The 26,890-nt window shown below is 44.5% G+C and overlaps 1 protein-coding gene across 2 annotated transcripts in view; it reads right to left on the bottom strand.

The window, feature by feature from the left end:
* The window catches only part of glg1a (golgi glycoprotein 1a), a 126,752-nt gene that overhangs the window by 36,523 nt on the left and 63,339 nt on the right, over window positions 1-26,890 (bottom strand). For both annotated transcript variants that reach the window (XM_048546490.2, XM_048546491.2), the window contains exons 6-10: window positions 20,837-20,908; window positions 12,863-13,046; window positions 11,670-11,884; window positions 3,803-3,924; window positions 2,881-2,982 (exon numbers count right to left, since the gene is read on the bottom strand). In XM_048546490.2, coding sequence (XP_048402447.1) covers window positions 2,881-2,982; window positions 3,803-3,924; window positions 11,670-11,884; window positions 12,863-13,046; window positions 20,837-20,908 — 695 coding nt within the window. The remainder of the gene's footprint in view (window positions 1-2,880; window positions 2,983-3,802; window positions 3,925-11,669; window positions 11,885-12,862; window positions 13,047-20,836; window positions 20,909-26,890) is intronic.

Raw genomic sequence — 26,890 nt, 5'->3', positions numbered from 1 at the left:
TTAAATCACCTTGAAGGCTGTTTATATTTTTCTCATAATGCTCAATCCCACCTAAGTTTGGGTTGTCAGCAAGCTTCAAAATGTTACATTTGTTTCCTTTATCCAAATCATTGATATGTATTATCCATATACTGTGCTAAATTCTGGTCCTTGCATCACGTAATAAGTCACTATCTTGCATTCTGAAAAAGACCCAATTATTTCTACAGTCTGTTATCTGCTCATGAGGCAATTCTAAATCCCTGCTCTTAAGCCTAATCCAGACTGTTTACAAGTGTACATATTCTGCACTAATATCTTGTCTCTATACTGCACTGATTTCATCTTTCACTGACAATGCCACCCCAACTTCTTCACCTTTTTGCTTGCTCTTATGAAATATTAAATGCCCTAAGATGTTTAGTTCCCAACCTTGGTCATCCTGCAGCAACACTCTGTATCTGTAATCGCACAGCACCCAAAGAGCATAACTGCACTGTTAATAGCTACCTAACTGCAATGCTCCGTGCATTATATTATAGTAGCTTACAAAGCTTGTCAATTCTATTTTATAACCAAGGTGTCCGATAAAGTTACTATCCATTCTACATGTACAAGGGTCAATTTACAACCAGAACACTTTATATTGTATACCACTGTATAGTGTTTAACACTGAGATCCAGATGCCACTTGCAAGGAGAGGGCTCTGCGACTTGGTAGAAAAAAAAACAGATTTTGCAACAGAACTTGCGTTAATCAAAAAAGTTACAAGCAAAAACTGAAAAAACACAGCATTAGTTATTCTGTTCTTATTCTGAATTTTCCTTGAGTTTCTTGTGTGACAACAGATGAGATATGCACGGACCAGTTACTGCAGTTTACAGGTCACTCACATCCTGAGTCAGGAGGTCACAGGTTCAATTTAGAGTGACATTCTGAGAAAAACTTTCTCCAGTAACTTGTCATACTTAAATATTTCGGCACCTCAGCTGCAACCATTAGTTGAAGATTGGTAGCCTATTTAACTGATTCACCATTTGGACAGAAGCAGAGAGATTCTTCATGTGTTTGTCAATATTTCCCCTCAAACTCAAAAATATACAGATTTATTCCTTTTGGGACCTTGCAGAATGGATGTCAAGTCTGATCACACACAAAACAACTATAATAATGAAAAGATATAGTAAGAACTGCTGATGTTGGAGTCTGAGATAACAGAGTGGAGCTGGAAGAACACAGCAACATCAAAGGAGCAGGAAAGCTGACGTTTTTGGGTCTCTTGAGGCATGTAAATGAGGCTGAGTACCATCCAGGCTCAAAATATTATCATAACCCAAACTACAATGGCAAAATCTAACTGGAATGAAAACCACTGTATTTGCATTTGAAAGATCTGCCATTATAGTTTATTGGCATTTTAATAGCAACTTTATTATTCTGACAAGTGAATCAATACGTAACACATTTTACAAAGATGAGTTTAAAATGGGAGACGTGGAAGGATTACACTGTTCTTCTCAAAATATCATCTCAATCATTCCATCGGAACTGGTTCTTGGTATTTTCAACACAAGTTAGCATTTTCAGAGATGCATGGTAAATTGGTATAAATTTGTCTACTCTCAAAACAATGAGATCTGTTCCTGTATGAAGGTGAAGGTAACAGAACCTTGCCAAGAAGCAAATGACTCTTATCAACGTGACGTTTTAAATGCCAAGAGGCAGTAACATTTTCCCTATTTCTTAGTTTGACCCCAGATTTCACACAAATAACATCCCTGAGTTTTAATTGCCCATGATCCTGCTGATCATCACATTTAGCACTAGCGGCAGAGTGGCTCAGGCTCAGTGGTTACCACAGCTGCCTCACAGTGCCAGGGACCCAGGTTCAATTCCAGCCTCACGGGGCCTGTCTGTCACATTCTCCCTGTTTCTGTGTGGACCCCGTCCGGGTGCTCCAGTTTTCTCCCACAGTCCAAAGATGTGCAGCTTAGGTGGATTGACAATACTAAATTGCCCAGTGCCCAAGGTGGGATGCACCTTGGAGAGTCGGTGTGGACTTGATGGACCGATTGGCCTGCTTCCACACTGAAGGGATTCTACAATAAAATGGATATTATGTTGCTGTCTGTATCATTTTACCTCCATGTTCCTCAATTTCTAAGGCATGCCCACCTCAAGAATATACACAACAGACTTGGTAATTCAGTGTAGTTTCAACCTAAATCTCAATTGGATCAGATGTTCAAAATATTATGATATTGCATTTTAGTTTTAAACCTGGAAGAGCAGGGAGTCAATACAAAAATCACAATCAGCAAATGCGGAATACCAACTGCACTGTTCTATTCATCTGGGTATTGGTTTATCAGTTACACAGAGTTCTTGGTCGTTTATCAGAAAAAGGATTAATCACCTTGAATTTGCTCCTAGTTCAGCATTAACAAGCTGCTTTCAAGCTATTTGAATTACTTTATGCAGGATGAATTTAATCTGACTGTGCAAAAATTAAAGGCTATTTCCAGGTTGTTGAAAATCATCAGCTTCATCAACATCTTAGATCTTGTTTGTGTTAATCAGCGTTTCCTCCATAAATACATCTATTTCAGTCACATTTCCCACACAACCTTCAGACGTCAAACAGTTATTGCATCAAACTTCCCAACAAGTCTGAACATTTCCTCTCCCAAGGAGACTATGCAGTCGATGGTGGACAGACGTCACACCATGCCAAAAAGGGAGAGACTTGATTGACCTTATTTATGGATGCCAACAGACAGCCATGCTATTCACGGCGTTTTTGTTTTTACTTCTCTAGTGAATGCTTTGCACTTTTAATTACCTGTGGTTTAGTAACAACTTACTTCCTAAATTGGCAGGACAAAAAGTGCAATGCTTACTTCCAGTCACGGGAGATGAAGTACTGCAGCTCAAGCAGGCGATGCTCACATTCCTCAACCATCTTTTCTGTGTACAGGTGTTCCATCAGACATGACAGGATCCTGCCAGTAGAAAATTCAGCATGTATTAGCATACCAGGTTAGCTTGATCAATTCCCAACTGCATAACTATATGACAACTACAGCAAATGAGCAATTTTGCACAGCAATCTCCAAAGATGATGAAGATTTATTCACAATCACAATGCTGTTTCAGTTAATTTGTACGTATATCCAGTGGCTCCACTTTAATAAAATACACTTGCTTTCTGCCAATGAGTCGCCCCGTATCTTTTGAATACATAGATGCTTGCTGGGATCCAGTTCCACAGGGAATGACAAGTCTTTGAAAAATGTCTCAAATTGGAAACAGAATGCTTAACAGTTGAATCTAATGCAATCGTCTGCTAACAAGCACACTTTGCAGTGGGGGCCGTCAAACACTGAACAGGAACAGTAACATCCTCTAATCAATGGTACTAAGCACCCCAGTTAGTTCCATGACTGAGATCAGCTGACTCCGTCAGAAACCAAACCAAGAACCTAGCCCGTGGCTTATTGCTACTCTGGACACGAGACACAGAACAGGGTCATGTTCAATTACACTATTTATCCAACTTTGATCAATATTTCTTGACATTTTAGTGTAACAAAAATCAACAGTCTTATTGACTCAATAGTCACAAACTTTAGGGAGCAAGTTGCATATTGCTACTGAATTCACTTCTAGATGGCTCAGGTTATATCTTAATATTATGCTTTTCTGTACGATTTTATTTAGACTCAAGAGAATAAATTCAGAGGCAGAAACACAATAGAAGCCCAAATCTAAACTCTACACACCACAGCTTTAAGCAGCAAACACCACGCTTTCTTGACTTACATTGGATCTCCATTGCGGATGTGTTTACAGGCTGTTTGGATGACAGACTCACAGGCTTCATTCAGCGCTCGATCAATACGATAGTCTGCACCAGGGTCTGTTTCTTGAACGAGGGACTGAAGCTGGATTAGGAGCAGAAAAGAGCTTTAAGCACACACAAACTACCTGGAATTTTGGTCCACGAAGGTTTTTTTTCAGGGGCAGAGGGCATGGGTCTGCATGGAGACAGGTGGCTACATTGATATTTCAAATGATTAATCAACAATTATTAAAAAGGGCAAAACAGGAGGGGGGGAGGGGGAAGGAGAGGGAGATGGGGAGGGGGCAGTTGGGAGACGGGGGTAGGGGAAGGGGGGGAAGAGAGGGCGGGGGGCGCGAGGGGGGGCGGGGGGCGCGAGGGGGGGCGGGGGGCGCGAGGGGGGGCGGGGGGGCGCGAGGGGGGGCGGGGGGGCGCGAGGGGGGGCGGGGGGGCGCGAGGGGGGGCGGGGGGGCGCGAGGGGGGGCGGGGGGGCGCGAGAGGGCGGGGGGGCGCGAGAGGGCGGGGGGGCGCGAGAGGGCGGGGGGGCGCGAGAGGGCGGGGGGGGCGCGAGAGGGCGGGGGGGGCGCGAGAGGGCGGGGGGGCGCGAGAGGGCGGGGGGGGCGCGAGAGGGCGGGGGGGCGCGAGAGGGCGGGGGGGCGCGAGAGGGCGGGGGGGCGCGAGAGGGCGGGGGGGGCGCGAGAGGGCGGGGGGGGCGCGAGGGGGCGGGGGGGCGCGAGGGGGCGGGGGGGCGCGAGGGGGCGGGGGGCGCGAGGGGGCGCGAGGGGGCGGGGGGGGCGCGAGGGGGCGGGGGGGGCGCGAGGGGGCGGGGGGGGCGCGAGGGGGCGGGGGGGGCGCGAGGGGGCGGGGGGGCGCGAGGGGGCGGGGGGGCGCGAGGGGGCGGGGGGGCGCGAGGGGGCGGGGGGGCGCGAGGGGGCGGGGGGGGCGCGAGGGGGCGGGGGGGGCGCGAGGGGGCGGGGGGGGCGCGAGGGGGCGGGGGGGGCGCGAGGGGGCGGGGGGGGGCGCGAGGGGGCGGGGGGGGCGCGAGGGGGCGGGGGGGGCGCGAGGGGGCGGGGGGGGCGCGAGGGGGGCGGGGGGGCGCGAGGGGGCGGGGGGGGCGCGAGGGGGCGGGGGGGGCGCGAGGGGGCGGGGGGGGGCGCGAGGGGGCGGGGGGGGGCGCGAGGGGGCGGGGGGGGCGCGAGGGGGCGGGGGGGGCGCGAGGGGGCGGGGGGGGCGCGAGGGGGCGGGGGGGCGCGAGGGGGCGGGGGGGGCGCGAGGGGGCGGGGGGGCGCGAGGGGGCGGGGGGGCGCGAGGGGGCGGGGGGGCGCGAGGGGGCGGGGGGGCGCGAGGGGGCGGGGGGGCGCGAGGGGGCGGGGGGGCTCGAGGGGGCGGGGGGGCGCGAGGGGGCGGGGGGGCGCGAGGGGGCGGGGGGGCGCGAGGGGGCGGGGGGGCGCGAGGGGGCGGGGGGGCGCGAGGGGGCGGGGGGCGCGAGGGGGCGGGGGGGCGCGAGGGGGCGGGGGGGCGCGAGGGGGCGCGAGAGGGCGGGGGGGCGCGAGAGGGCGGGGGGGCGCGGGGGGGCGCGAGGGGGCGCGAGGGGGCGCGGGGGGGCGCGAGGGGGCGCGAGGGGGCGGGGCGGCGCGAGAGGGCGGGGGGGCGCGAGAGGGCGGGGGGGCGCGAGAGGGCGGGGGGGCGCGAGAGGGCGGGGGGGCGCGAGAGGGCGGGGGGGCGCGAGAGGGCGGGGGGGCGCGAGAGGGCGGGGGGGCGCGAGAGGGCGGGGGGGCGCGAGAGGGCGGGGGGGCGCGAGAGGGCGGGGGGGCGCGAGAGGGCGGGGGGGCGCGAGAGGGCGGGGGGGCGCGAGAGGGCGGGGGGGCGCGAGAGGGCGGGGGGGCGCGAGAGGGCGGGGGGGCGCGAGAGGGCGGGGGGGCGCGAGAGGGCGGGGGGGCGCGAGAGGGCGGGGGGGCGCGAGAGGGCGGGGGGGCGCGAGAGGGCGGGGGGGCGCGAGAGGGCGGGGGGGCGCGAGAGGGCGGGGGGGCGCGAGAGGGAGGGGGGGCGCGAGAGGGAGGGGGGGCGCGAGAGGGAGGGGTGGCGCGAGAGGGAGGGGTGGCGCGAGAGGGAGGGGTGGCGCGAGAGGGAGGGGTGGCGCGAGAGGGAGGGGGGGCGCGAGAGGGAGGGGGGGGCGCGAGAGGGAGGGGGGGCGCGAGAGGGAGGGGGGGCGCGAGAGGGAGGGGGGGCGCGAGAGGGAGGGGGGGGCGCGAGAGGGAGGGGGGGGCACGAGAGGGAGGGGGGGGCACGAGAGGGAGGGGGGGGCACGAGAGGGAGGGGGGGGCACGAGAGGGAGGGGGGGGCACGAGAGGGAGGGGGGGGCACGAGAGGGGGGGCACGAGAGGGGGGGCACGAAAGGGGGGGCACGAGAGGGAGGGGGGGCGCGAGAGGGAGGGGGGGGCGCGAGAGGGAGGGGGGGGCGCGAGAGGGAGGGGGGGGCGCGAGAGGGAGGGGGGGGCGCGAGAGGGAGGGGGGGGCGCGAGAGGGAGGGGGGGGCGCGAGAGGGAGGGGGGGGCGCGAGAGGGAGGGGGGGGCACGAGGGGGAGGGGGGGGCACGAGGGGGAGGGGGGGGCACGAGAGTGAGGGGGGGGGCGCGAGAGGGGTGGGTGAGGTGAGAGAGGGGGAGAGGGGAAGAAACAAGCCTCAAGGTCATTGTTACCAGGAAGAAAACACGATCAAGAACTAGAACAACAAGCAATACAGCAACTGAACAGGTTCTTCAGCCGTCCAAGCTTGCGCCACCACATTTTGCCCTCCCATACTAAAACTGTCTTCACTTACAGGATCCGTATCCCTCTATTCCCTTCCTATCCATGTACTTCCTCAATGCTGCTATTGTGTCTGCTTCCAGCGTCTCCACTGGCACTGAGTTCCAGGCACTCACCACCCTCTGTGTGAAAATCTTGCCTGACACATCTCTTTAACCTCTCCCTCCCAAAACCCTGAGCCTGTGTCCCCTCATAAGTGACCCCTCCACCCCTGAAAAATGCTTTACACTCTATCCGTGCCATTTACAACTTTGTAATAAACTTCTAATAGGTCGCCCCTCAGCCTCCTGCTTTTCAGTGAAAACAAACCCAGCCTATCCAACCTTTCTAAAAAGCTAAAATCTCCCATACCATGCAACACCTGGTAAACATTTTCTGTACCTTCTCCAAAGCATCCGCATCCTTCAGGTGGTATACAGTTCTCGTCGCCACACCAAGTGTGGTCTAACTGAAGCTCTCTAAAGTTGTAGCATACCTCGTCTCTCCTTATACTCAATGCTCTTTCCAATGAAGGCAAGTCTTTTCTTCTACCTGCTCTGCACACCCAGATCCCTCTGCATATCCATTATCCTAAAGGTTCTGCTATGCACCATATAATTTCTACCTGTACTTGACCTTCCAAAATGCATCACCTCACATTTGTCTGGATTAACCTCCATCCGCCATTTTTTTGCCCATGCCTCCAACAGATCCATATCCTGCTGTATCCTCTGAAAATCCTCCTCACTATCCACATCTCCACCAATCTTTGTATTGTCTGCAACCTTCATTAGACCAGCTAGATCTTACTCCAAATCACTTATCTAGATCACGAATAAAAGAGGTCCTAACACTGATCCCAGTGTAACACTCCTAATCATAAGCCTCAATTCCAAAATGCATCTTTCCACCACTAACCTCCGTCTCCTATGACTAAGCCAGTTCTGTATCCATCTTGCCAGCTCAGCCCGATACCACATGACTTCGCCTTTTATGCCAATCTGCCATGAGGAACCTTGTCAAGGGCTTTACTGGTCCATGTAAACAACATTAACTGCTTTTCCCTCAATCATCTTTGTCACTGCTTCAAAAAAAACCTGATCAAGTTAGTAAGGCATGACCGCCCCTGCACAATACCACACTGTCTAGTGAATCAGACTCTCAGAATCCCTACAATGTGGAAACAGGCCCTTCGGCCAAACAAGTCAACACCGACCCTCAGAACATCCCACCCAGACCCATCGCCCTAAAATCCACTGAATCTACATACCCCTGAACACTATGGGCAATTTAGCATGGCTAATTTACCTAGCCTGCACATCTCTGGACTGTGGGAGGAAACCAGGGCACCTGGAGGAAACACATGCAGACATGGGGAGAATGTGCAAACTTCACACAGACAGTCACCCAAAGGTGGAATTGAACCTGAGTCCCTGGCACTGTGAGGCAGCAGTGCTAACCACTGGGCTGCTGTGCTGCCCACAAAGCTATTAAATCCATTTGCTTCAAAATGTGTATAGATCTCGTCCCTGAGAATCTTTTCCAATCATTTCCCCAACACTGACATGAGAGTCACCAACCTCTAGTTTCCAGGATTATCCCTGCTACTCTTCTTAAACAATGAAACAACATTGGCTATTCTCCTGTCCCATGGTACTTCACCTGTGGCCAAACAGGAACTAAGCTGTCTGTCAATGCTCTAGCAATTTGTTCTCTTGCCTCCCGCAAAATTCTGGAGTGGATTCCATCAGGACATGGGGATTTATCTACCTTAATACTTTTTAAGAGGCATAACTCTTCTTTTTTAATAGGAACTTGGCTTAGAATTTTGATATCCCTTCTGCGAGATCATCTTCCACCAATTCCTCTCTTTGGTGAATACCAACACAAAGTACTCATTTAGGATCTCAACCACCTCTTCTGGCTCCACACAGATTTCCTCTGTCCACCAATGGGCCAAATCTTTCCCTGGCTACCCTCTTGCTTTTTATGTACAAACAAAATGCCTTGGGATTCTCCTTAATCCTGTTGGTTAACGACTTTTCATGAAGGGCTAAAAGGGGTCTAGTTCTTGTTTAAATTCTTCCCCATTTTCCTTGTATACTTAAAAGGCTTTGTCAGCTCCCATGCTCGTGGACATTACATATGCTTCCTTTTTCTTTCTGACCAAGGTCATCGCAGGCCTGGTCATCCAAGGTTCACATAACTCTTATCAACTATCGTTTGAAATATTCCCAGATGTCCAATGCAGATTTACCCTCAAATGCTGCCTCCAATCAAAATTCCCAGTTCCTGCCAAATATTATTATAGTTTGCCTTTCCCCAATTTAATACCTTCATGCAAAGACTGTTGTATTTCCTTTTCAGGGGTATCTTAAAAACTCTCAGCATTATAGTCACTACTCCCAAAATGCTCCCTGAATTTAACCTCACTTGCCTGGCCAGGTTCATTTCCCAAAATCAGGTCCAGTATAACCTCTTCCCTGGTTGGACTGATTACAAACTGTGTCAAGAATTCTTCCTGAGAAGTCCTTACAAATTCTGCTTCATCCAAGTCCATTGCATGTAGTGAGTCACCCGCCACAAAAACCCACATCTTTCAACTGAGTGAATGATTTTGGTTTTACCAGCAGAGACCTTGGCTCTCTCTAGTGGGTACATACTGAGAAAACCTCAACGAATTCACTTAAAACATAGGTGTTCAAATTGGAGTGCTTTTAAACTTGGTTAGTCTCCCTTCCCAGCCCACTTGGTGGAGCCTGGAGAGGCAAAGGGCGAAGTAGGAGGACGACGAGGAGATGGTAAGTACGTGTTTGCCTCAGTTCCACTCTCACCAATCAACCCAGTTGCCCAGTTCACACATTCGTGAAGTGATTTATAGCTTAACTCTTATTTAGATTTAGTTTAGATCAGTATTTCTCCCATAACTTGTATCTGCTGAGCTCAGGCTAGTTATCCCATAAATGCTAGTCTCAGGTCTACAGAATTGACATTAACTGGCCCACAGGGCAAACGCTGCCCAAAACTGTCACCTTCTTCAAAAGAGCCTGCTTAACCTGAGTTAGTTTTAACTACGCTATGACCATCCCAAATATTTTAAAGGTTCCAGGTTCACTCTCTCAGTAACATATAATTTTCCATTTAAAGAGTACACAAAAGGTCGTGATCAGAGATAATGGGAACTGCAGATGCTGGAGAATCCGAGATAACAAAGTGTGGAGCTGGATGAACACAGCAGGCCAAGCAGCATCTAAGGAGCACAAGAGCTGAAGTTTCAGGCCTAGACCCTTCATCAGAAAAAACCCTTTAGGCCCCTTTTCTGATGAAGGGTCTACACCCGAAACATCAGCTTTTGTGCTCCTAAGATGCTGCTTGGCCAGTTGTGTTCATCCAGCTCCACACTTTGTTGACACAAAAAGTCGGTTTTGTTTCAATTGTCAGAGAAAAACTTGAATGAGACGATTCCATTATTTTGCAATCTTATAAACAGAAATACCCAAGCAGCACACTGGAAATTAATGAGCATATCAAAGGTTTCCAGAAGTTATTAAAAGATGCAACACTGTATCTAATAGTATTCATTTGATCACATTTATAACAATTTAAGATACATGTAAAATATCTAAGAATAACTATGGATAAAATATCCGATCATATCTAAGAATAGAATATTCACAAAAATTTAAAGAAAACTTTTACCATAGATCCCAAGTGAGAAAGCTTTTTTCAGAAGTATTATTGGAGGGTTACTTCTGAAATTTCAGTGAAGGATCTTATTTTTATTTTATTCGGATTCCCACTGCTTTGCAAATATGGGTGTTAACCCTCTGTAGAACTTCTTCCCATTTTCATGCACTACTGTATCATTTAACATCCTTCCTTAATTATTCAATGAAGATTTCTTTATGAAGTTTTGAGGTTTTAATCACTTGTGATATTTTATAGTCTTACATGAATATTCCTTTCATCTCACCTCATTATTTTAATCTTAAAAGAATTTTTTATTAAAGATTAATCAGTAAAGTTGTTTCATTTCTGTTGTTGAGTACTGTCTTTTCCTAGTTTCTCGGAGTATGATAAGCACCTTTGCCATCTCAACAGCTGGATGGTTTCAGTATTGTTCCTGTAATTAAAATCAAATTTTCACATCTAGATGTGATGTTGCTATGTCTCTTCCAAACTCTCCTTTTCAGTGATTAAATTATTGTTTATGCGTTTTTGTTGTCCATGCTGAGTAATGATGCACTAACTTAATTAATAGCATGTGCATGTCAAACCATATCCGCTTCAACACAGAAGATAATTTCAAACAGCACTTCCTGGCTTTTCCTGTTAGTGACATTGGTGTTTTAACGAATAACTCCAATATAAATCTTGACTGTTATATGTTTTTAATAAGTTTATCCTACCTGATTAGTATTTTTTAATTTCTCAGTCAAAACTATTTCCAAACAGAAATTGTACATTGTAAATCCATCAAGCCAGTGCCACACAGTAACTTGCTCAGAGAATGAGGAGACAGGGTCTAACAGAAATCTACAAAATTCTATCAGAACCGGATAGGGTAAACACAGGAAGGATGTTCCTGATGACTGGGGAGTCTAGAACCAGGAGTCACCAACTAAAGATACAGCACAGACCATTTAGAACTGAGGTGAGGAGAAAATTCTTCATAGAGGGGCAAGCGTGTGCAATGCCCCAGCCCAGAACATGGTTGACACCAAAACACAATGTTTTTACGGTGAAATTTGATATTGTTCTTAGGGCTGAAGAATTCAAAAGGTACAGGAAAAAAAAACGGGAACAAGGTACTGAGTTGAATGATTAGCCACCATCAAATTGAACGGCTGGCTCAAAAGGCAACATAGAAAGCAGCAGCAAGAGTAGTCTATGTTCCCAACATCTAGTCTTGATGTCAGATTTCCTGTGTGTGCAGTCATCCCCACCATCCAAAAGTGACCCAAAATCACTTACATCACTAAAGGCAAATGACGCACTGTGACTTAAACCCAATCCTCAGGTTAAAAGACCATGATTTTTGTATCTATCGAAAACAAATTACCGACTGCTGGCAGTTCTGCCCCAGGCTGCCCTTATCACCGCGACCCATCCTCATCAAGCAATGTAATGTTCGACCCTTCCGGTGCAGGCCTGAACAGTGGAGTTCGATCTCACTGCGACAGTTGAGAACAATTTCGGGGCTTAGTGAGAAATCTTCCATTAGCATTCTACGGTAATCCAACATCTCTCCTTGGCACTCACCACTCACTTGTCGACCTATCCAGTTGGGAAAATAACCAGTGGAACATCAGAATTTTGCAAGTAACAATCCCATAACTCTTAAGCAGTAATGATCAGAGGCATACCCCATTTGCTAGCAACCCTCTTATGTATTGTGAGGCGATCTGTCCCTCCCTTCTCCTCTGCAGAATGTACACGAAAAGAAATGTACCGCTCTTTTGCTGAGATTTCTTTCCATCGTCAAGACATACACCAAGATCCCATTATTGTTCAACAGTACTAAAGTTGAAAAGTATGGAATTATTTTTCAGTGAAACCTATTACTCTCGACAGACTAACAACCCAATCAGAATGAGCAATTGGGCAAATCATACACAGTAGGATATAAATGCTCTGGGGCAATGTTATAGCACAGTTCAGGTCTGGCCACTAATCAGGTTATGAATCTATCAATTAGATTTTTCATCGTGTTGCCTGTAACGTTTTCAGATTCCAGCTCGGATTTTCCATTAAGATTTCTTTTTTGGTTAGGCAGACAGACAAAATAAATGCCATAACTTAAGCTCTGAATCCAATCTAGCTCCACTGATTCACTGTTCAATTTCAACCTCTATAAAGATTGCAAGATCCTTCCATTAGCCTGCAATATCCAAACTGAGTTTGAAGAAGTTTGAACCACCAAATTTCAGAGAAGTCCATGAAGGTTGAGTTGGTCCACATGAACACACTGATTCAGTCAGGATCATGGCTTGTTGGCCCTCCCCTTTCAGTCAGCTGCAACATAAATGTATCAGCAAACCAACATTCCCACTCATGAAAAATCATAGCAAAATGACACTCCAACTTCCTGGTGCACCTATAGTGCCCAGCAAAGTAAGGACTCTCACTAAATTGAATGGATAATGGTTTTAAAACTCCAATGCAATCTACAAATACAGTCAATAGTTAATATTCTAGATTCCGAGCACACACCGCAATGAAAACCAGTACCCCCCAACAATGGTTAGTACTTGCCTCGATGCACAGAAGATTCCAAACAGAGCAACAAATAGGAAAGCCGAGCCTCTCGAGCACGTGGCAGGTTCTCTGCATTGCACCGATACTTCCGGAGGTCATTTTTACATGCTTTGGCCAGGGAGTAACTCACTTTGTAATCTTGTACTATCAGTTTCTGTCGTGTTGTGAGAGCCTCACGACACTGGAAAGAGAATAGAGATCACCATGCTGTAGTAGCTCTCAAAACGAAAATAATGTTTTTCCACAACAGCAAGACAACAATCAGGTTAAGCCACAAAACATTATAACCCAGGCTCATGCAAAAGCTCAAGAGAAATTTCAGGATCCACAGAATCCCTATAGTGTGGAAGGAGGCCATTTGGCCCAGTGTCCATACCAACGCTCTGAACAGCATTCCATCCAGAGCCACCCCATTTTCTAGCTCTATTTCCTACTGTAGACACCATGGGGAATTTAGCACAGCCAATCCACGTAACCAGTACATCTGTGGACTGTTGGAGGACACCCACACAGACAGGGGAGAATGTACAAACTCCACACAAACAGTCGCTGAAGGCTGGAACTGAACACGGGTCCATGGCGCAGCGAGGCAGCAGCGTTAACCACTGAGCCACCGTGCTGCAATTTAGTACACAATACTCCTTGAGCACCTGAATGCCCTAAACTTCATTTAATCGCCTGTGTAGCACTCTCCCTTTTGGATACAGCATTTCAGAAAGGTGGTGAAAACAAACAGCAAACCAGTTTCAGAAAGTGCATTCAAAATCCTTGATCTCAAAGTCAATTTTTTTCTCTGACCAAGAGTCTTTGGACTCAAAATATTAATTGCTTTGTCTATCCACAAATACTGCCAGACTTGCTGAGATTTTCCAGCACTTGTTTTTTTCTAGGCTTTAAGCAGCTGCAGCATTTTGCTTTCATGTCAAAATTTTCGCTCTCATTCACAACATTCCTCAATGGCTTGATGTCCAAGTATTGCTCTCGTGCCAGTTTTCACACTGCTCTTTTAAAGGATCTGCATGTCCCTGTTTCACTGTCAGTAAACACAGCTTTCCACATCACCACAATAACTATCTTATAAAAAATCAACCCAATAAGTTACATCTCTCAGCATATACATTGCTACCTCCCATAATACTCTTACCCTGATCAGTTTCTGATACTTTCTCTTTCTCATGAAGCCTTTTGGGATGCTCTGTTTTGTTGGAGGTGACGAACAAGTTCAAGTTGTCAAGGCTAGAATTAGATTTGTGACCGAATAGTGCAGTAAATTTCAGAAAGTAGCGTGCTGTGCGAATAATATCCAGGACTGCAAGGCCTGAAACCAATGTACCCATTAGCAATTTTTTTTTTCTAGTTAAAAAGCAAAACAAGACAGATTTTCAGCAGCTATAGTATTTAAAACCTTACTGGAATAATTGCATTTTTCTAACTTTGTGGTCTGTGTTCCAACTTGAAAAACAAGTGTTAAACTTCAAGCAGCTATTTGGTGAAGAGACCAGAAATCAATCTTTACTCAGTTAAGCTTTATTCACAAAGGGAAATATTACAAATGTACAACTCCTCAGCGAACTCCCTTTACCAATGTAACAAGCATATTGTTTTAAGTGCTTAACTAATGAATGTCCTCTATTTACCTTCATCTAAATTTTACAGTTAGCGATTCGTGTTACATAAAAAATGTTCAAAAAAATTCTATGACAATGCTTTATAAATGCAGCATTTTCTAAACAGTAAAATTCTCTTAATGTAGCAACAATGCATCTCCACTGAATCGTCAATGCCTCAGTATGGTTTTGCCATTATGAGTATTACCAATGTGTGCACAAAACCAAGTGTTGCAATGTGTGGAACCATGTACGTCAGCAGTGAGTAGGGGGTAACAGTTGCTGGAAATGCCTGTTTGTAATCTGGTGCCTTTGGACAGGCACACAAATAGCTACGGTTTGTCAAGTGATGGGGAAAATGCAGGCAAATGGGACTAGTTTAGATTGGGAGACTTGGTCGGCATGGATAAGTTGCACTGAAGGGTCTGTTCAGTGTTGTATGACTCTGACTCACATTTTCCTAGCAATTTAATACAACTGAATGGCTTACTAGACAATATCAGAAGCAAGTTAGGCAGTCTTCCAAAGGCCAGAATTGGCAAGGATGGCAGATATTCTTCCCTAATAGACAAGCAGATTTTTGCAACATATTCACACTCACAATTATAGATACTAGGTTTTTAATTCCAGAATTTATAACTAAGGTTTAAATTTGATTGCTGCTTTTGTAAAAAGTGATTCATCTCCGGATCACTGCCCTGTCGTCTGGATAACTTATTCACTACAACTTGGTTCAGCTGAATGTCTCATATCAATATAAAGAGAGTCGATGCATTTTTAAGAGAGAAAAAAGGAAGGCAAAGGCAAGGAGGGGGTCTGAATTAGCATTGGCAGATAAAGTGAAGGGTAATCCAGAGATTCCACAAATACATTAAGACCAAGAGGGTAATGAGAGAGGGGATAGGACCCCTTAAAAATCAAGGTCATTTCTGTGTTGAACCCCAGGTGACCGGAGAAATACTAAATGAAGAATTAGCGTCAGTTTTTACAGTGGAGAAAGAAATGGAGGCTAAAGAATGCAGAATTAAATTCTGATGCTTTAAAAACAGTTCACTCTACAGAAGGAGAAGTTCAGGAGGTCTTAGAGAATGTAAAGGTGGATAAATCTCTGGGACCTGATCTAACGTTGTGGGAAGTAAAGGTGAAAATTACGAGACCCCTTGCAGAAATATCTGCATCACACATAACTATGGTGAGAAGTCTGATGACTGGAGGATGGTTAATGTTGTACCTTTGTAAGGAACTACAGACCTGCGAGTCTGACTTTGGTTGTGGGTAAATTGTTGAAGGTGATTACATAAGGTAGGATTTATGGATATTTAGAGGGGCAAAAATTGGTTATGGATTGTTGGTTTTGTGCAAGGAAAGTTGTGTCCCATATTCGTGGAGTGCTTTGAGGAAGTTACCAAAAAGATTGACGAGGCAAGGCAGCAGTTATTGTTTATGTGCACTTTAGTAAAGCTTTTTGAAAAGGCACTGCATGGCAGACTAATGAGTAATAATTATTATGTCACAAAGGATTCAGGGTGCGCTTGTCAAATGGATACATAATTGGCTTAACAGCAGGAAACAGAGCATGGTGTGGAGAATGCTTTTTCAGACTGGAGGGCTGCAACCAGCAGTGTACCACAGGGATCTAGTCTAGGTCCTCTTTTGTTTGTCATTTATATAAATGATTTGGACAAGAACATAGGTGTGGTTAGTAAGCTTGCGGACGACACCAAAATTGGTGGCATAGTAGAAAGTGAAAAAGGGATCTTGATCATATGGGTCAATGGGCTGAAAAATGGTAGATGGAGTTCAATCTGGATAAATGAGGTATTGTATTTTGATACAATAAACAAAGGTAGGGTCTTGGGCAGTGTTGTACAACAGAGGGACCTAGTGGTTCAGGTACCTAATTCTTTGAAGTGTGTGTCACATACAGATAGGATGGTTAAAAAAGCCGGTGCCTTCATTGCTTAGTCTTTGACGAGGGGAGTCAGGTCATTACATTGACGGTGCACAGGACAGTGGTGAGGCCTCTTCTGGAATACAATGTCCGTATCTGGTTGCTCAGTTAAGGGAAGGACATTACTAAGCTGGACAGGCTTCAGAAGAGATTTACCAGGATGTTGCTAGGTATGGAAGGTTTGAGTTATAAAGATAGACTGGGACTTTTTCACAGGAGTGTAGGCGGTTGAGGGGTGAACTTATAGAAGTTTATAAAATAATGAGGGGTTTCGATAGAGCTAATGGTATTGTCTTTTCCCTTGGGTAGGGGATTTCAAGACGAGGAAGCACTTTTTAACCTGAGAGGAGAGAGGTTTAAGATATAAAGGAGCAAATTATTTTTTAAATTACAGAGGGTGGTTTGCGTGTGGAATGAACCTCCTGAGAAAGGGGTGGATGCAGGTACAATTACAATGCTTAAAAGACATGTGCAGAAGCACCTGAAAAGGAAAGGTTTGGTTTTTTTTGGGGGTTGTGGTGGAGGATACACAGGACAGGAGCAAGTAGGGTTTAGGATTGTGCTTGACATAGAATGGTTGGACCAAAGGGTCGGATTCCATGTTGTTTGACTCGACAACAATCATTAAGCTACCATAATCGAATTGATACAATTAATTACTTAATGCATCAATAATTTGTTAATGTTTGAACAGCCTCACAAAGATGAAGTTGTGACCTGCTGCTCAATTTAGCATGATTTGTAGATTTCAGTTAATTAGAAAATTACATTTCTAATAGCATTGACTCATCTTATACTTTCCTCACTCTACAGATGGGGTTAGTAGGTATTCTTCTGCAGTTTTTTGGTTATGGCAATTTATTACTGTAAAATTGCAGCATTTCTTTAAAATCTATTGCAATGCTTCAAGGTAGTTTCAGATTAGTGTTTGGCACTTTTTGTTTTGATGTTAGAAACAATTTGTACTGGACAGCAGACTGCGTGTGTTTTGGTCCCACTTTGGCTCATGTTAAAATTGCTCTTTGAATCCTGCAATACTGAGCATTTTTGATGATCTGTTGCTCTGTTTTAGCCCTTGGATAACTCACATTCTGGACCAGCCATTTAAATAACAGCAAGAGAAGGCCAGAGGTCTACGTAGTCTACAGTAAGTAATTCACCTCCCAACTTCCAAAGTCATTCCACCATCTAGAAGGCACAAAGTATGATGGGAGACTCTTCACATACTGAACGAACATGACACCAAAAATATTCAAGCAGCTCAACAACATCCAAAATAAACCAGCCCATTTGATTGGCACCCTATCCACTACCTTAAACATTTATATATCTACAAAAGTGGAACGCAGCAACTTGCCAAGGCTCCTTTGACAGCATCTTCTAACCTGTGACATCTACCACTTAGAAGACAGAATCGTGGACACGTGCAAAGAACAGGGCTTGCAAATCTTTCAACGGTAATATTCTGTCAATTATATTGTAACATTTAAAGATTAAGGGGTGGAGATCATCGATTGTTTATTCGACTGCACAAAGGGCCGAAGTCTTGTCACACATGGCAGTGTCACTACATTAAAACCAGAAGGTGGAGTCCTAAGTACCTCAGATGTGTCACGATATGTCAAGCAGGTTGATAATAAAGATGTATTATTATTTTGGGGTATGCAATACTTGAGAGGTCCTTGGTTTAAATTCTAGAGAAGTCTTCATCTAGCATCTTGGGGTTGTGTGACACATTGGCATCTGCGATGTGATTACCACCGAAGGCTGTCGTAACACATCCGAACAGGTTGAACAAGTGCAGAATTCTGCCGTGCAAAGGCACTTAGGTGCTCTAGTGCACAGCAAAAGGCATAACATATTGCATGCAGGTCCAGCCAGTGATTAAGGCAGCTAACAGAATGCCATCCTTTATTGTGAGAGGAATTGAACATGAGAGTGAGGATGGTATGTTGTAGTTGTACAAGGCACTGCTCAGACCGAATCTCTGATATTGTGTGCAGCTTGGTCTCCTTAATTAAGGACAATGGTAAGTGTTCTGGAGACAGTTCAGGAGAGTTTTATAAGATTAATAACTGGAATGAGTGGGTTATCTTAGAAGGAATCTGTTCAGTTTGATTTGGTTAATTGGAAGAGTGAAGAGTGATCTGATTGAAGTTTGTATGAACTTGATTGGTCTTGACAAGGTGCACATGGAAAGGATATTTCCTTTTGTCAATGTTCAAAACTAGGGGACACTGCTTTAAAATTCATGTTGCCCTTTTAGGACAGATATGAGTGGACTGCTTTTTACCTTAGAGGATTGTGTCTTTGGAGCACATGGCAGTGGAGGTAGTGTCATTGAATATCTTTAAGATGAAGTTATTTGGCAAAGGAATCAAGTGGGAATAGGTGGGAGTGTGGAATTTGGAACACAATCAAATCAGTCAGGATTTTACTGAATGTCAGAGCAGGGGAGGCAATGGCCCAGAGGTATTTTCCCTAGACTGTTAATCCAGAGATCCAGATTCTGGTAACTCGAGTTCGAGTCCCACCATGGCAGATAAAATATCTGGAATTAAGAATCCAATGATGACCATGAACTGACTGCTGGAATAAAACAAAACAAACAAACAAACAGGTCCACTAATGGCCTTTAGGGAAGGAAACGGCCATCCTTACCTGTTCTGGCCTACATGTGACTCCCACAGAAATGTGGTTGACTCTTAACTGCCCTCTGGGCAATTAGGGATGGACAATAAATGCTGCCTAGCCCTGCCACTGGCCCCTCATGATCCAGGTACTTAACCTTTATCAATAGAACTAAGTACAAGTAAGCTTGAATAGAAAAGGATCAAAAGGGACTGCTGAGATACTAGGTTTGCTGATAAGGAGATTTTCGTTTAAAATCTGGATTGTACTGAGCATCAGGACAGGTAGATAGATGGGAATACCTAGCTTTAAATCAGGTTTAATCATGCGTGCTTATTTTAACATAAGTTCAAATAATAAGTACTAAAATTTTCATGCTGTGTTTGCCTGTTATTTTGTAAATTAATCTTTGATGTTCTCCTTGAACCAAGCATTCAACTAAGCTCTACAATTGTGGGGAGTTTGAACTTGAACAATGGTCACGTAGGGCAACACTGCCCAGCATTTAAAACGTGGCACATATAAATGTGGCAAGCAGCAACTATGCAGACATATTACTAGCAAAGCCCATGTGCTTTTCATTTCTTTAACAACTTGGCCACATTCAGAACAGTATGAATTTAATGTTTCTGTAACAATTGCAATATTAACAACTGCTAATCTCCAGTCAGTTAGCTTAGCTGGCTGGACAGATGGGATGACAGAGTGATACCAATAGCGCAGATTCAATTCCCATCTCAGTTGAGGTCACCATGGAGATCCTGCCTTCTCAACTTCACTTTTTGCCTGAGGGGTGATCTTCAGGTTAAAACACCACCAGTAATCTCTAACGAAAGAGTAGCCCCTCCGGTCTTCTGGTACTATGGTAACATATACATATACACTATACTATAGTTACTTATCTATATTTCTACAAAGAACTCTAAGCTGGTAGATATTCCCCACATCTTTAAATACACAAAAAAGGGAAGCATATATGGATGTATCTGGCTAAGCATAAATCCAATCACTTAAAAATTATGCAGCCAAGTAGCAAAAGAAATAATTCAGTTATCCAGAGCAGCTACTAACTTATACAGCAATTGGATATACTATAGGCAGCTGAGTCAAAGGTGAATACCACTATGTTAGAGGAAAAACTTGCATAAGTCATTCCCACAAATAACACTAAATTTGGCCACATAATTGTTGACTTTCAAACAGGGTAACTTCACTGCTCAACCTTCTCCAAGAAACACAATATTCTATTCTCAAGGACTATTCCAACTCAGAAGTTGGTTTTCTAAATACACCAGAGTGCACAATACAAAATAATTTTGTCGTCAGTTATTATTGAGTCAATAGCACAGATGTACATCCAACCTGGTAAGTACTGAAGGATCATGCATTTCATCTCAATAACACATTCAAAGAAAATACAAAACAAACAACAACCTTCAAAGTGCAATAAAAAAATGGCAAAGGATTTCACTGTGGTAGGATTGAAAAGATAAGTGAGACACATATGCAGTCAGTGAATATTACAATTCAAATACAAACATTAGATGCACAGCAAAACCAAAGAAACAGAGTGCCCAATTTGGGCTGAGAATACAGAAAGAGTGGCTGCAATCTATACAAAATATGAAAGTCAGAACTAGCTACGAAATACATTGAACCAGCGACGATATATTTGCTCAGTAGAAAGAAAAATTAATTGCTAAAATTATTTTTCAAAGCAAAATCAGGATACAACAGTATTCAAGTAAATCAGTGATAGGACCCCTTGAATTAGACACTTACCTTATCACTCATGGCTTCTTCAAACTTGTGGTTGAAAAGGCATTTGTACACACGGCCCTCTCCACCCAGAATCTATAGAATCAACAAAATGGAACGTCAGTGATTGACAGTGAAATGTACTACAAAACTAAACCCCAAAGGTGCAAGCTACATCTTCTTACAGATGAAACGGAGAAGAAACTGCAGTTGATAAATAAGCAGGACTCCTCACACTAACTAAATCCAATTTTTGCTTGCATTATCCTGGTTGCTTAAGAATGATATTTTTTGAACAAATGGCTTTGGTTTCAATCGTTTGGACTTTGTTTTCAACATATAATTCAAAGTGTTACCAGAAATCTTTCAAAACTCCTATCACCCAAGGCTGATATTCTGAACTACAGGCTGGAGAGGGCTAAAATTTCAGATACCACTCCAGCAGGTTGAACAATCAGCACAACACTGCAAAAGATTAAACATAACACATTATTCCAATCTACGATGGTTGCCACAGATCATCAAGACAGACAGAATGGAAATGCATCCACACCACACAAGGAAATATACATCACTGCTCTTCTCCTTCCTACCTAACATCTGGCCACCTCAGAACAGATCACCATGTCCACTTCGAGATAAAGAAAGTGAGTTATAGCATTCAAGAAACAATAGCTGAGGCAATGCTTTGGAAAAGTGCTTTGTAAATTTGTTGATAAAGAATAACTGAACTAATTCACATTTGGAGTATGCCTCCACAATCATGAATAAAGTAACCCATTATTAGAATGAAGGATTGATACCAGAAACAAAAAGTGATTTATTGCTACCAATTGGCTGATTAACAGTTCCCAATAGTTGGAAATAGATTGCCTTGTGGTGTAAATAATGGGTGTACTTCTTCCATCCACCATCCCTCCTCATGCAGACTTGCTTCAAAAGTCACTCATGTTTTATGGGATATTTATTTTAAATCCACCCCAGCAACATCACCACCCCCAAGTAAAACGGATTTATTGACCACTGAGCATTAATTTAAATATATGAATCCCTTCACAAAGAAACTGTAATTTGCAAAAAAGTGCACAATTATGCAGAGTTCCAAGAACTCCCTGACATCTTTGACAATAATTAATTGAAATAAATAATTAAGCTCGAAAAATCTGGAAAGGATGTAAATGTGCAGCACAAAAAGCAGTTTAAGGAGGGCATGCAAGATATCCGGTTATTTCCCAGGTTTAATATTGATGAGAACATAGTTGGTACATAAAGAAGTTTAAACAATACACATAGGTATCCCACATTCACTTCCTTAGGAATTAATATATTATCAATCTTTCAGCACTCTGATCCTAACTTTTCAAAGTTTATTCACTCCAGAGAAATTGGTATTGCCGCCTGGACACCATTTATATCCTTGAGAATGTGGTGAGTGACGTTCTTGAACTGCAGCAGTTGCATATCCTCTAGGTACACCCATCAGGCTGACAAGGAGGAAATTCTAGGATTCTTACTCAGCAACAGTGAAACAACAGCAATATTTTTCCCAAATCTGGATGAGGAGTGGCTTGGAGGGAAACTTGCAGGGGGGTGTTCCCAAGCAGCTGCAGCCCTCATCCTTAAGAGATCAAACTGGCTGTGGGTTTGGAAGGATCTATCCAAAGATCTTGGATGAATTTCTGTAGCGCATCTTGGAGACATTACACACTGCTGCTCTTGAGCGTCAGTCGAGGGAGCAGATGCTTGTAGATATGGTGCAAAAATTGGGTTGCTTTGTCCTGGATGGTGTCAACCTTCTTGAATATTGTTAGGGCTGCAATCATCCAGGCAAATGAGGGGTATTTCATCTGACTCCTGACTTGCGCTTTGTCGATGGTGGACAGGTTTTGGGGAGTCAGGTGATAAGTCACTCACATGATACTCCTAGTCTTTCACATGCTCTTGCAGCCACTGTTTATGTGGCCAGTCCAGTTGAGTTTCTGGTCAATGGTAACTATAGGGATGTTGATCATGACAGTTTCAGTGATGGTAACGATGTTTGATGTCAAGATGCAGTGGCTAGGTCATCCCTTATTGAAGATGGTCATTGCCTGGCATTTGGGTGGTGTAAATGTTACTTGGCAAATGGATACCTCTCATTTCAGGGAGAGTTCAGCATTAACTTTTGGTTCTTAAGGGAACAAGACCAATTAAATTTGTCAGAATTAGTTTTAACAATTTGTACTGAAATCTTTCATTTTGCGAAGTATCATGTGAATAGTTTGCATCCAGGCCTTGCATCTACTGACCCCCAGATTTGACAACCACATGCAAAATATATCCATGTCCTGCAGCATTTCCGGTTATTTCAGCTTCTACATGTTGTCAATGCTCAAATTTAATAAATTATAATATACCACCAAGTCAACCATCTTATCAGATTTCATTTTACTCTCTCCCCTAGTGGGAAAAGTTTTCCCTGCCCACATTAGCAACAAATGCAAAATGAGAAACTGCACAACAGGATTTAATCCACTGACTTCTCACAGCTCTCAAAATTAACACCATCTCCCACACCACAAATTCCAGTTCTGTTGTGTCTATTAGGGAAGGTGGGGCTGTCGTGGTATTATCACAAGTTGAGTAATCCAGAAGCCAGGCTAATACTCTGGTGCCATATGTTGACATCCCACCACGTCAGGTAGTGGAACTTAAATTCAACTAATAAATCTGGAATTAAAAACTTGTCAGTAATACTTGTATTTCTACCATCAAGTGTTGTAAAACCCATCTTGTCCACAAATGCTCTTAACCAAGAAACCTTCCATTTTGGCAGTTTCAAGAATACATGTGACTCTAGGTCTGCAGTGATGTGGATGAGCAAGGCACCCAATTCGACAGAAGCTGGCCCAGCCAGCAGTGCCCATACCCCAAGAAAGAATAAACAAAGAAAATCCCAATACACCTGCAATTAAGGCCCTTCTTAAAACTAACCATATTTTCTAACGTTTCCTTTATCCCAACATTTACTTTGCCCAATTACTTCTGAGAAGTCAGAGATAATGGGAACTGCAGATGCGGGAGAATCCGAGATAACTGTGGAGCTGGATGAACACAGCAGACCAAGCAGCATCTTAGGAGCACAAAAGCTAGGCCCAAAACGTCAGCTTTTGTACTCCTAAGAAATCCTTGGCTTGTTTACAGATTAAAGGAACCTAACTAATTCAGATTTTTAGCAACACCTGTTCAACATACATGAATGAAAGCAATAAAGTTTTCCAGCAAATGACAGTAAAATTCCACTGTGAATCATCAACCTAAACCACTTACATAGAAGATGCAGGAATCTGAAAACAAATTGCAAGATTGCAGATGGCACCAAATTTGGGAGTTACAAGCCGCAAAAACACTGACAAAACCAATAAACTTGCAGAACGGTTGTGAAATCGGCAAATTCATTTCAACATACACATGGTGTTTTTTTTATTGGAATAATAAGGAAAGAATACAATATTGAGAGAATAAGTGTCTAAGTCGGACAATGGAGCCAAAAGATCGAAGGATAAAGGCAGACAAAAGAACAAAATAAGCAAGACAGGTTAATAAAGCTTTCAAAATGCAAATCACAGCACTGGATTACAATTCTAGAGATAGAGAATTGAAAGTCAGAGAAATTACATTCAACTGTGCAGAACTTTGCTTAGATCACAGTGGAGTACTATGCTCAGTTCTAGTCTCCATATTATGTAAAAAGTATGAGTGCATCAGAGAAGGTGCAAACAAATTTATTCAAACATCAGAATGGAGAGGTTCTACCCATCTATAATGGTGAGTTTGTTGATTTAGAGAAGGCCTTGAAGGAGAATTGCTATGTTATTGACGGGTTTGTAGATGTAGAAATGGTGCTTCAATTTGTGAGAAAACACCAAAACTAGTAGGCATAAACAATCATTAATGAATCTAGCTCCAGCATTCAATAAAATCATGGCTAACTTCATTTTAACCTTCCTGCATGTCCCAAACAATCTTTCGTCCCCTTGGAAATGAAGAATTTATCTACCTTTGTCTTAAAAAGAATTCTGCATCCTCTGTCTTTTCTGTAAGAGAATTCCAAAGACATTCAGCCCTCAAAGGCAAAAATATTTCCACTTCTGTTTTTAACAGATTCCACCCCAACCTCCTTTAATTAAGCAAGTTTACTTTCTAGATTGTACAAGAGGAAACATTGTTCCACAAACACCTGGGCATCCACACCACATCTTGGATGTTTCAGTTATGTCGCCTCCAACACCAAAGGGTACAGACCTATCCTCGTAAGACATTCTATTTATTCTAGGCATCAGTCTAGTGAACATTCTCTGAACGATTCCCAGCAAATTAGCATCCTTCTGCAAGTACAGTGACCAGTACTGCACACTACTCCTGATGCAGCCTTACCAACACCCTGTACAACCTCTCTACTCTCACATTCAATTCCCATTGCAATAAACTATAACATTCTATCAGCTTTCCCGATTATGCACTGCACATACACACTGACCTGTGTCACTTCATGCATGAGAACACCTGGAACAAAGTGCACCTCAGCGCTCTGCAACCTCTCACCATTTAGATAACATGCTTCTTTTACTCTTTCTGCCAAAATGGACAACTTCACACTTTCCCACATTATAGTCCATTTGCCAGATCTTTGCTCACTCACTTAACCTATCCACATCATTGGATGAATAGTTTGATAGCAATAGTGTGCAAGGTTATGGGCAAAAATAATGAAACTTGCAACAGGTAATGATGTTCATTCAGCGAGTGGTGGAGCTGCAACGTGCCAAATGGCCTCCTTCTGCACTGTCACAATTCCCTGATTCTGTGATGTCCCTTTGTAAGCTGCTTATGTCTTTGTCACAACTCACTTTTCTACCTGTGTCTCATCAGCATATTTATCTGGAATACCTTCACTCCCTTCACCAAGTCATTTACGTAGACTGTAAAGAGTTGAGGCCCCAACACCAACCTCTGTGCACATTATTCATGGCATCATGCCAGCCTGAAAATGACCCAATTTTTTCTATTCTTCTTCCCGTTAGCCAACCAATCTATTATTCATGCCAAAAAGTTAGCCCCAATGCCATTAGCTTCTGTTTCCTTCAACAATATAAAGGTGCCTTCTGGAAACCCAAGCTTGATACATCCACTGGTCTCCTGTTACAGTAGAGCTCAAATTACTTGTTCAAAGAATGCCAAAAACATTAATTAAATTGAAGGATAAACACTGAATGAGTGGAACCCTACAAATTCCAGACATCACCACATGCCATGTTGGGCAGCATGGTGCCTCCGTGATGATCACTGCTGCCTCACAGCACCAGGGACCCAGGTTTGATTACAGACTCAGACGAGTGTCTGTGGAGAGTTTGCATATTCTCCTCATGACCGCATGGATTTCCTCCAGGTGCTCTGGATTCCTCCCATAGTCCAAAGATGTGCACATTAGGTGGATTGGTCATGCTAAATTGCCTCATAGTATTTCAGATTGTGCAGGCTAGCTGAATAAGCCATGGGAAATGCAGGGTTACAGGGACAGGTGGGAGTGTGGGTCTAGGTGGGATGCTCAGGGTGGTGTGGACCTGATGGGCCAAATGGCCTGCTTGCACACTGTAGGGGTTCTATGTTCATCTGCAATCTTCCGAAGTCCTCATTATTACTTGCTCCCAAAGCATGATCATTGAGCAGATCAGTCCAAACATGCTGTCTCCAGGAAGTTACTTGCTCGTGAGTTAAGGCAATCTTTATTCATTCACAAAGTTATTTAAAGCTCAGTTATGTGATGTTAGTTATATGCAAAATCCAGATTTTGCAAGTAGAAGATCACCTGCTTTTCCACACGTAAAGCCGCAAAAATGGTACCATTGTCTCGAGTTATTTACACTTGCAAACCTATTTCACAGGAAGTGTTTTGAAAGGTATAGGGGAAAAGACCAGGCAGTTGAAATAAGTGATAATGGGAACTGCAGATGCTGGAGAATCCAAGATAATAAAATGTGAGGCTGGATGAACACAGCAGGCCCAGCAGCATCTCAGGAGCACAAAAGCTGATGTTTC

Source organism: Stegostoma tigrinum, chromosome 16 (assembly GCF_030684315.1).
Source record: "Stegostoma tigrinum isolate sSteTig4 chromosome 16, sSteTig4.hap1, whole genome shotgun sequence".
NCBI lineage: Eukaryota > Metazoa > Chordata > Chondrichthyes > Orectolobiformes > Stegostomatidae > Stegostoma > Stegostoma tigrinum.
This window is presented reverse-complemented; position numbering and strand designations above follow the sequence as displayed.